The 12,205-nt window shown below is 41.1% G+C and overlaps 1 protein-coding gene across 1 annotated transcript in view; it reads left to right on the top strand.

Moving 5' to 3' along the window:
* The window catches only part of LOC126126130 (protein angel homolog 2-like), a 53,623-nt gene extending 43,497 nt beyond the window's left edge, over nt 1-10,126 (top strand). The window contains exon 5 of the mRNA XM_049915139.1: nt 9,827-10,126. Coding sequence (XP_049771096.1) covers nt 9,827-10,126 — 300 coding nt within the window. The remainder of the gene's footprint in view (nt 1-9,826) is intronic.
* The last annotated feature ends 2,079 nt before the right edge of the window (nt 10,127-12,205 follow it).

Genomic DNA, 12,205 nt, shown 5'->3' with positions numbered 1-12,205 from the left:
AGCACTGTGGGATCCGTACCAGAGAGGGTTGATAGAAGAGATAGAAAAGATCCAACGGAGAGCAGCGCGCTTCGTTACAGGATCATTTAGTAACCGCGAAAGCGTTACGGAGATAAACTCCAGTGGAAGACTCTGCAGTAGAGACGCTCAGTAGCTCGGTACGGGCTTTTGTTGAAGTGTCGAGAACATACCTCCACCGAAGAGTCAAGCAGTATATTGCTCCCTCCTACGTATATCTCGCGAAGAGACCATGAGGATAAAATCAGAGAGATTAGAGCCCACACAGAGCCATACCGACAATCCTTCTTTCCACGAACAATACGAGACTGGAATAGAAGGGAGAACCGATAGAGGTACTCAAGGTACCCTCCGCCACACACCGTCAGGTGTCTTTCGGAGTATGGATGTAGATGTAGATGAAGTGACCCTCGAAAACAAGAAGCATTTTTACTAGTTTCGCAATAGATTCCAACAACTGAACACATTAATTCTCATCCCATTCATCAAAGTTACTTTCGTACTATTTTACAATGTCGGTATCTGACGAACACGATGAGGTATTTGAAGTATTTTTTTCTTTTTTAGCTTCTCTGTCTGTTTTTCTCTTTGCTGGTATATCCCTTTGATGACTTTTTTGTGCCTTGTTTCTGTTTCCTTCCTTTTCTTATCCCTCTGCAGCTTCAGTGTTCTCAGCAGAGTTTAGCCCTTTGAATAATTCCTGCCTTCCTATTAAAATTCATGGTTTTATCAATAGAAGAAACAAGTGATATTTATTCTAACCATTTTGTCTTGTTGGCATAGGAGTAGACACTTTTGAGGCAGTAATATTGAAAGTTTTAGGTTTAGTAGGAGCGGAGTCGAAAGTTGTGTCACAGAAGGAATTTTGTTTGTGCAGATAACTCCTCTCTTTGATTTGTTGGCATAGATATACCTTCCGACAAGTAGGTATAGTCTGCGACTGCTCCCATCTACAAAACATGGTTCAAATGGCTCTGAGCACTATGGGACTTAACCGCTAAAGGTCATCAGTCCCCTAGAACTTAGAACTACTTAAACCTAACTAACCTGAGGACGTCACACACATCCATGCCAGAGGCAGGATTCGAAGCTGCGACCGTAGCGGTCGCGCGGTTCCAGACTGTAGCGCCAGGAACCGCTCGGTCACCCAGGCCGGCCTCCCATCTACAGTGGGATTATGTTTGTACGTTGAGGCTAAATTTGTTTTCCAGCTGTCTCACATTAAAACAAGTGCTTCATCTCTCCCGATTTTATGGGACAGATGGATCAACGTTGAAACGTCCCCTTAGAAAAATTGTTCAAGACTGTGCTTAAACTGACACACAATATTTTTGGCGCAACGCAATATGACTTTCAGTAATCCCTACAAAAGAATGACCCTGACTAACATTAACCTATACGTTTCACAAATCACTTACCTCACAAAAATTTTTGTTACTCGAACTACTGCAATACAGCGAGCGCCACTACTGCCAGCTAAATAAAAGATTCAAACTACTGAAGACACTAGCTATTGATAGGCATAGTTAGCAAATGAAAGATTTTGATAGAGAATAAACAATGTCTTTACCTCAATAGTGTTCAAAAATGATAATATATATACAGCAGTTCATGACATCCATTCTTACAAATGTACTGTTTCTGATGGACACACGTCCAGATCATCCGCTCTCAAAAATGCGCCATCTCACTTCCCCACATCCACCACTGCCGGCGGCTCACCTCCAACTGCGCAACGCTACGCACTGGTAACATCCAGCTGCCCAACACTACAATAGCCAACAACAATGCAAACCAGCCACAGACTGCACACAGCACAGCCAGTGATTTTCATACAGAGCGCTATGTGGCGTTACCAATAAATTACACAGCCTACTTAGAGAGCCCCCATGCTCCCCACAAAAAATTTTACAAATTGTTTTGGGCAGTGGCCAATAATGATTTGATAAAATTTTTCATAATTACAGTAACAAAGATATCAAATGCACACACATATTGATACAATGTTGGTCAAAAGCTAAAATTTTCTCACAGTCCATAAAAACAGTCCTGATCATTCATCACAGTAAAATTGCAGTGTTTTTTTTTTTCTCAAAGTCAGAGCAGTAAAAGAGAATGCACACGGAAGTAGTGGATTTCCATGCAGTCTTGAAGAAGTAGTGTTGTCCTTCCAACGGAAAGACAGTGCTGACTCTTGACATGCAGACAGGTAATGCGTTACAACAGAGCAAACCCACAGCAGAGTCAGTCGAGGTTTTGAAGAATATTGGTAGGTAGGTCATCACAGAGCAAACCCACTGTAGTCCTGGTAGAGAGTAAGGTATTAGTGGGCCACCAGAGGTGCAGACCCACTGCAGTCCTTATAGAAATAATGGTATTGGTGCGTCATCAAAGGTGCAGACCCACTGCAGTCCTTGCAGAATTAATGGTATTGGTGGATCATCAAAGGTGCAGACCCACTGTAGTCCTTGTAGAGACAGCCAGCAGCCATCTGTTGCGACTGTGCAGGTGCACAATCACCATCGAAGAGTCTTGCGGAGAATATAGCAAGTCCATAAACCACCACTTCTCCACTCACAAAAAATTTGTTGGAAATGTCCTTAGAACCAGCAATGCTGTTATCCAGTCCCTTGCTGAATTATTAACACACGTGCAAACACTATCAGTCCCTACTTCTCACATATTGTCCGTATACTGTGACAAACAGAAACATGTGCAGTGAAATGTAACTTACAAGTTACTTAATTTGATGAACTGGTGTCAATTACAATTTTATAACATAAGAATACAATAACAAAGATACAAAATACATCACTAAAGAACATAGCAATACAGATAACATTTGTAGTATTAGGGGCTTTACAAAAGAATAGAAATAAACATATACATCAGTGTTACAGGAATTATGACATAAGTAAATACATAAAAGATCAGAATAACTTTTGAAACATCTACTTCACACATGTGCATTAAAACAAAACAGAATAAATAATGTCTAAACATCTTTAGAAAGTAAATAACATATTATCAGAAAAATTCTACAATGAAACTCTCACCAGATAAACACATAAAGACAGGAAGAACACAAATACCCAAGGGTACACAAACACATAGTGGGATAACACAAGGAAAGGACAGGGCTTGTTTTACTGCAGTATTTTGCAAACAAAACTTTCTTTACTTCTCGGATAACTCCCTTCGTTCTTCATTATTTCCAAAGTGTCCTATCTATACCTGCTTTCTGTACTTTTTTCGTATAACTTCTCAATGCATTTCTTCCAATTCATCGCAACTCATTCTCTTATATAGTCTACCCCTCTTAAGCTAACTTAAATCTACTGAGCTCAGATGCATAAACTAAGGGATGAGGCAGTGCAGCAGCACAAAACAATTAATACAAACAGCAATAACAAAAAAATGGAAATTGGCAAAGCAAGCAGCAGTAAATGTAATAACTTATATCTAAACATGACAAACCCACAAGCAGAAAAAATAGCACACTGAAGACAACAATGCAGATAAGGGAAATGTATAATCACATCTTAATGTCTATGTAATTAAAGTGGAGCACCACAAAAACTAATTCTACAAAAAATTACCAAGTACTTGAAAAGAAAATTATATATGTAGTTACTTCTTATTGTTCTTTCCATTCCAAGAGCTCCTTTTTCGAAGAATGTGGATCAAAAAATAATTATTTAATAGATCTGTTGACAGAAAGTGTTCACATATTTAAGTTTATTTTATAAAACCAATGCTGCAACACAGCTGGAAAACAGATATCCAATGAAATAAGGAATTATGCAAACCAAAGCATAAAAACATCATCCAATAGCTATGTGGCATTTCGTAAGTCAGTAGCTCTCAACTCTCTTATAAAGACACTTGTCATAATCACGTTTGCAGATGTAAGAATATTTCCCATCAATTCATAAGCATTTCAGTAAGTAGCACAAAGTAAGGTATGTTTCCAAGTAATGAGCGTGTCGTATTTGCGATGCATTCTACAATGGAATGTCAATAGCGAGGTTAATGGTCTCTTCTTTTTTTTACATAATGGTGCACAGCTGGTTGCCCATAACACATTACGTCAAGGTCACTTAGCTTTCTTACCGAAATATTTACGACACCAGTTTGCTCTACAGTGACAGTCTCATATCAAAAATTGCATTACAAATGTGTAGAAGCAAAATCCTATAAATATAACAGTGTCCAAAAAATTTTCGTCGGCGTTGTGATACATTTACGCATATACATACATTTCATAACTCTTGAAGTACGATTCTTAGTTTCCAACATCCCTTTTCACAAATCAGAGTCCCTAACCACTACTCATTATGCCTAACCTTATTACACATATACATATTCGTCGACATTCTTCAATACTTCATCATTACAAATATGTAGCATAATCAGATTCCTCACATAACATCAGCTTATTGATCATAAACATACCTCAACAGCATAATACACATCGTCGTCATAAAAATAACATCATAACACCTCAGTCAAATCTCAAAAACGTCGTAACTTTCTGCAATAATTTCAAAACCTAAAAAAAATTCTCTGCTCATTTCAATAGTGTCATCTACCTCACCCGTACTTTAAAAATCATGATCCCATACCAAATGCATCATTCAGAGCTCTCATAGTATCACAATGGTTCCGAAAAAATATGAACAGTTCACAAAGTACAGACAAAATACAATTTAATAAGTGTGAAGTTATCCAACTGTGTAATTGCGTAAACATCCCTCACTGACGTAATTAAAAAAAAATGTTTGTTTCTCTGTTAAATAATCAGATAGCTGTGTAATTCTGTTTTAGAGGAATATGGTACTGATGTGTAAAGTTGTATAAGCAAATACCATATTAGCTAGGGCTCCTTGTGCTTGCCAAACACATGATACACAAAGTAGGCGTGTACCCCCCTGAGGATTAATGTAACTATACCCTCAGGTGTTACAGATTACAGCAATGGAATGAATTGTATCACAGAAAACTTTCTTTATAATTCAAAAATCTTGAAAAATAAATGGTTCAAGTACAAAATTAATCACTCAAATGCGTGTCCTGCAGCGCTAAATGTGTCTCTTGCTGTAAGATAATTCTGTGGAACTGACGTAGTTATCGTCCTCTGTAAGCAAAGTTCTGCTGAAATCAATGTACTTACCTCATAATAAACGAAAGTGAAATGCTTTGCGTATAGATATCGTAGTTATTACGTACCTTACCATGATCAAGAAAGTACTATAATTTAACATATTGTTGTGCTACGAAAAAGGCTGTCTCATTGTAGATATACCACAAAAGTTACTACTAAAACATGTTTTACTTTCCAGAATAATACAGAAAAACTGTGCAGATATAAAACAGATACAGCGCAAAAGCAATAATATAAATTGTGTCACTCATTAGTAGCGTCGTGATATAATCGTGTAGCTGTCAAATAAACTAACCACTGTGTCATCTGATATCTCTCAGAAAATACTTTAAATCCAGAATGTATTTTCAAGTAAACCAAAATGCTGCATTAAAATCTCATTAGCAGTATCGGTACATGTTCTAAGTAAGTGAGCCTTATGGTTGTTACGTAATGGTGCCACTAACAAGCAAGAATGTACACACACACACTGTGTCATCTGTTCGCTAAAACAATGCACTCGTAAATATTGTCTAAATATGTTCCCTAGGCTCTGGACTGAATAGTTAACTTCAAAACATTGTTGCATGTTAACAGTTTCTCAGGGTGACAAATTGTACTAGTAGCGTGAAGTGAAAAATTTTATGGCAAAGACTAAGTGAAAAAGCAGATTATCTCTCAATAAACGGTTTTACATGTGAAATGTGGTGCAATCCTTTACTCTTCCTAGTACGCAGAGGTTCAACTTGAACGCAATTATCATGCGGTATACGGCGGTAAGGAATGCTAAAATTTTTCTCAAGGTTAGCGTCTATGTTATTTTTCTCTGAGCCAGCCGGCGCACGTGGCTGCCTGCAGTGCAAGTCATTGTCTGTCTCTTTGTTGGCACGCGATGCGATTGGGATTTGGAGATCTAACTTCTACAAATTCACCTTGTCGAGAGTGCCCTGCTCTGTTTGAATCCCGCCAGTTCTGATAAAATTCAGGTCTGTCGTTACGATTATATCGTCTGTCGTCATGTCGGTAGATTCCATAATTTCTTTCTTGTCAGTCACATGGTGAAGAATTTCTCCCTGAATCGTAACTGCGCCCTGGACCGTTGCGTCTAAAGTTATTCTGTCTTCCTTGATAATAATTATTTTGATTCCCATATTGTCTGTTTCTCTGATAGTCTCTGTGATAGTCACTACCGCGGAGAGGTGATCTTTCCCTTTAATTATTACTACTCTGCCAACGGTTGTCATACGGGTGATGTCTGTATTGGTCACGATTTGTGTTGTGAGAATAGCCTTGTCGTGTCCAGTTATTATTTATTTCATCGCGGAATTGCGACGGATGTGACCTGTAATTGTTGTGTTCCTGTTTTCGCGTTCTGCGATTGTCAGTGTCAATTTCTAATTCTTGTACGAGGCCCTGAAAAGCTTCAATGTCGTCTTTGTAACATCCTGCCAAAATAATATGTCGTGAATGTTCAGGTAATTTGATTAAGCAAATGCGGATGAGTTCTGAGGGGCTGTATCGGTTTGACAGGTACTGGTTCTTGTGCAGAATGTCTTCAAAATATTTCACAAGACTGGAAAATTCAGATTGTTCGAATATTTTTGGCGCAACGCAATCTGACTTTCAGTAATCCCTACAAAAGAATGGCCCTGACTAACATTATCCTATACCTTTCACAAATCACTTACCTCACAAAAATCTTCGTTACTCGAACTACTGCAATACAGCAAGCGCCACTACTGCCAGCTAAATAAAAGATTCAAACTACTGAAGGCACTAACTACTGCTAGGCATAGTTAGCAAATGAAAGATTTTGATAGAAAATAAACAATGTCTTTACCTCAATAGTGTTCAAAAATGATAATATATATACAGCAGTTCATGACATCCATTCTTACAAATGTACTGTTTCTGATGGACACACGTCCAGATCATCCACTCTCAAAAATGCGCCATCTCACTTCCCCACATCCACCACTGCTGGCGGCTCACCTCCAACTGTGCAACGCTACGCGCTGTTAACATGCAGCTGCCCAACACTACAACAGCCAACAACAATGCAAACCAGCCACAGACTGCACACAGCACAGCCAGTGATTTTCATACAGAGCGCTACGTGGCGTTACCAATAAAAAAACCTACACAGCCTACTTACAACGTGACTTCTGTCGGCAGGTAGAGAACTCGGTAGTCGTTCTATGTTAGTTTGATTCCTATACACTTGTTAAGCTCGCAGTACAAATAAATAAATAAATAAATAAACTAAAAAATTCTCATCAATACTACGCCTAAATATTAAAATTACGTTGTTTTTGTTGTGGTCTTCAGTCCTGAGACTGGTTGGATGCAGTCCTCCATGCTACCCTATCCTGTGCAAGCTTCTTCATCTCCCAGTACTTACGAGGTGCATTCAAGTTCTAAGGCCTCTGATTTTTTTTTCTAATTAACTACTCACACGAAATTGATGAAACTGACGTTACTTCTCGACGTAATCGCCCTGCAGATGTACACATTTTTCACAACGCTGACGCCATGATTCCATGGCAGCGGCGAAGGCTTCTTCAGGAGTCTGTTCTGACCACTGGAAAATCGCTGAGGCAATAGTAGCACGGCTGGTGAATGTGCGGCCACGGAGAGTATCTTTCATTGTTGGAAAAAGCCAAAAGTCACTAGGAGCCAGGTCAGGTGAGTAGGGAGCATGAGGAATCACTTCAAAGTTGTTATCACGAAGAAACTGTTGCGTAACTGTAGCTCGATGTGCGGGTGCGTTGTCTTGGTGAAACAGCACACGCGCAGCCCTTCCCGGACGTTTTTGTTGCAGTGCAGGAAGGAATTTGTTCTTCAAAACATTTTCGTAGGATGCACCTGTTGCCGTAGTGCCCTTTGGAACGCAATGGGTAAGGATTACGCCCTCGCTGTCCCAGAACATGGACACCATCATTTTTTCAGCACTGGCGGTTACCCGAAATTTTTTTGGTTGCGGTGAATCTGTGTGCTTCCATTGAGCTGACTGTCGCTTTGTTTCTGGATTGAAAAATGGCATCCACGTCTCATCCATTGTCACAATTGACGAAAAGAAAGTCCCATTCATGCTGTCGTTGCGCGTCAATATTGCTTGGCAACATGCCACACGGGCAGCCATGTGGTCGTCCGTCAGCATTTGTGGCACCCACCTGGATGACACTTTTCGCATTTTCAGGTCGTCATGTAGGATTGTGTGCACAGAACTCACAGAAATGCCAACTCTGGAGGTGATCTGTTCAACAGTCATTCGGCGATCCCCCAAAACAATTCCCTCCACTTTCTCGATCATGTCGTCAGACCGGCTTGTGCGAGCCCGAGGTTGTTTCGGTTTGTTGTCACACGATATTCTGCCTTCATTAAACTGTTGCACCCACGAACGCACTTTCGACACATCCATAACTCCATCACCACATGTCTCCTTCAACTGTCGATGAATTTCAATTGGTTTCACACCACGCAAATTCAGAAAACGAATGATTGCACGCTGTTCAAGTAAGGAAAACGTCGCCATTTTAAGTATTGAAAACAGTTCTCATTCTCGCCGCTGGCGGTAAAATTCCATCTGCCGTACGGTGCTGCAATCTCTGGGACGTATTAACAATTAACGCGGCCTCATTTTAAAACAATGCGCATGTTACTATCTCTTTCCAGTCCGGAGAAAAAAAATCGGAGGCCTTAGAACTTGAATGCACCTCGTACTGCAACCTACATCCTTCTGAATCTGCTTAGTGTATTCATCTCTTGGTCTCCCTCTACGATTTTTACCCTCCACGTTGCCCTCCAATGCTAAATTTGTGATCCCTTGATGCCTCAGAATATGTCCTACCAACCGATCCCTTCTTCTTGTCAAGTTGTGCCACAAACTCCTCTTCTCCCCAATTCTATTCAATACCTCCTCATTAGTTATGTGATCTACCCATCTAATCTTCAGCATTCTTCTGTAGCACCACATTTCGAAAGCTCTATTCTCTTCTTGTCTAAACTATTTATCGTCCATGTTTCACTTCCATACATGGCTACACTCCACACAAATACTTTCAGAAACGACTTCCTGACTCTTAAATCTATACTCGATGTTAACAAATTCCTCTTCTTTAGAAACGCTTTCCTTGTCATTGCCAGTCTACATTTTATGTCCTCTCTACTTCGACCATCATTTTGCTCCCCAAATATCAAAACTCATCTCGTACTCGTTTCGTAATCTAATTCCCTCAGCATCACCCGACTTCATTGGACTACATTCCATGATCCTCGTTTTGCTTTTGTTGATGTTCATCTTATATCCTCCTTTCAAGACACTGTCCATTCCGTGCAACTGTTCTTCCAAGTCCTTTGCTGGAACTACACGAAATACTCTTCGCCTTACGAGAACGGAGAATGTGATTTTTCTCCAGGCCGAACACGAGAATGACACGAGTACTTCTGCACCGTGTTTGTTCACAAAAGAGTTTACCGGTAAGTAGCGGGTGCTGCTCTCCAGCGGCGCATTGGCGAAATACGCCACTGGTCCGTCTCACACAGTAGCCTAACTCTCCCAGACTTCCGTTTGTACGGAACCCTCAGTGCGCGTCTCCTACTCGAACCTGGCCAATTCTTTACGAGTTAGTTTCGGGCTGCAGTGTGCTGCGTGCGTGTGTGCAGGTGACGCGGCTGGTGCGGCCGGTGCGCGAGCAGCGGCACGAGCTGCTGCTGCGGTCTGCGTACCGGCACGGCCGGCCGGGCAGCGACGGCGCCGAGGTGTCGCACCTGCCGGCGGGCGGCCGCGCCTGCTGCCCCGACTTCATCCTGTACAGCGCCGCCGCCGGCGCGGGCAGCCTCGAGCTGGTGGCGCGCTACAGCCTGCCCGCGCGCCGGCACGCCGCGCTGCTGGCGCCGCTGCCCAGCCACAGGCACCCCTCCGACCACCTGCCGCTCGTCGCAAACTTCGCCGTCGAGCTGTGATGTCACACGGGGAACTCTGTCTCAAGGTGTGGGTACTCTCGTGCAACAACAGACACTTTTTATCGGGCCATGATTCGACGCCAGTTCTGCTACGTTTAATCATTCGTGTAAATTAATTCACTGTTTACCCATCACTCCTTTACCTTCTCACCTGTGGCAGTATTACGGAATGTAATACCCTTTAATACCCTATATATTATCTATAGATTCCGTACCTGGAACAAACGTCCACAGTTTTTTAGATGTGTCAGTTGAGATAAAATTCTCGAGCTTCCGACAGCAGTCACCACCATCTAACAAGTAGACGCCGACTACTATTTTTACTGCATTAAGAAGCTAGTTTTATTCTGCCTCCGAAAGCCAAGAATAAATTAACTACAGTACTGCCTGTAGTATAAAAATGTTTCTTTTATGGCTCATAGCCATGCAATTGTCGTTTAACCCTCTTCTTGCACAACGGCTTTATTTTACTGTAATCTGACTGTGCATTGCTGTAATCTGTTTGCTTATTGCTAACAACATGTTCTACAACATGCCAAGACTTTTTTGTTATAAATACAGTCATTTATCACAAAATTACTTTTAGTCAGCTATGACCTTCTTCAGACCTAAGTGAATCCAGTGCATCACATAATTCGTGTCATGGCGTATACAGATGATAGAGTCACATTAATCAGCCATACAAACTTCTTCAAAAGTCTAAAAAAATTTCTGATGGTCATGGGTACTATTAGATTACATTATGAAGCTTGTGCGGCTGAGTAACGTGTCTGTGCCATCTACAAACACAATGACAAAAATTATGTAACGTACTGGATTCATTCTGATCGGAAGATGGTCATAGCTCACAGAAATTAATTAGGATTAACAAAATTATTGTGATCCATTACCTGCTTTATAACAAAAAGATCATATCTTGGATCCTGTGATACCTTATTACGAATATGTCGTAACTCCTGGACATACAATGTCTCTTGTTCAGTACTGAATCTAATTGTCTTCATGTATAAAGTGTGTCTTGATACGTCCCCTACGCTAGAAGATAGGGTTTTCGGAGCATGACAATAATGTTCTCAGTTTTGCCCGTCTCAGGCAATCGAATGTTCGTTGAGTGCTTCGCTCCTGTCATGATAGCGTCACTGTAATTTTTTGTCAAGATATTTATCCGAAGATAAACACGTTAAATAAGAAGCCCGCAATTCCATTCGTTTTTAAATTATGAACCGTTACCAGCCACTGATATTGTACAGAACTAGAAGCAATTGCTACATCTTTGTCAATCACATTACACACTTCGGCGATCACTGAAACCAACGCACTACTTTGCCTTTAATTCAGTCGTAATACTCGCGTGTTTCTTGTTCCCTGATTTCACATTCCTCAAATTCAGTCGTTCCTACATCATCCTCTTTTCAGTCGCTACTCTCGACTGACTGTAGTTGCCTTGCCTTTCCTCCAGACTGCGACGTTTGGAACTGCCACTAGTATCCAATTTACCACACGGTCTCCAACTGCGTGACACCCTCTGATCACGTGAACACTGCAAGAGGGTTCACAGGAGCAACGTGTGTTTCTCTTGTGGTAATATGACGAGCTCATTCCTTTTCTCAGCAATTAACGTTTATCATGCTACTTTTACATACAAGGAATTAAATATAGAGGATCTAAGTCCTGGACCCAATTCATGTATATTAACTTACACATTCAAAGCACATTCAGATATTAATTTGCTTATTGAAAGTTATTCATTTATGTGTTAATGAGAACGTGAGATTGCATCTGACGTGTCACAGGAGATGGTCATCTTACAGTCTCCCTTAGCAGTTAAAAACTTTTGACTGCCGGAACAGGGAAGGTGTCTGTTTACACAAGCGAGACAGCAACGTCCAAAACGTTCCACACCCGTGCCGAATTAACGCTTGCCCAGGATGTTTCCTCTGTTTTCGTTCTGTGTCGAAAGGTCGCCCCATGCCTTACTAATTATTTACCTCTGTTCTCCTTCGAAGTTACTTCACAGTAATCGAGATAAGTTCTCACTCACTCAAACGCCATTCTGTGGCCATTCTCCAGGCAACGTCC

Source organism: Schistocerca cancellata, chromosome 1, assembly GCF_023864275.1.
Source record: "Schistocerca cancellata isolate TAMUIC-IGC-003103 chromosome 1, iqSchCanc2.1, whole genome shotgun sequence".
In the NCBI taxonomy this organism is placed as follows: domain Eukaryota; kingdom Metazoa; phylum Arthropoda; class Insecta; order Orthoptera; family Acrididae; genus Schistocerca; species Schistocerca cancellata.
The sequence above is the reverse complement of the archived record's forward strand: the minus strand, read 5'-3'. Positions and strand labels throughout refer to the sequence as shown.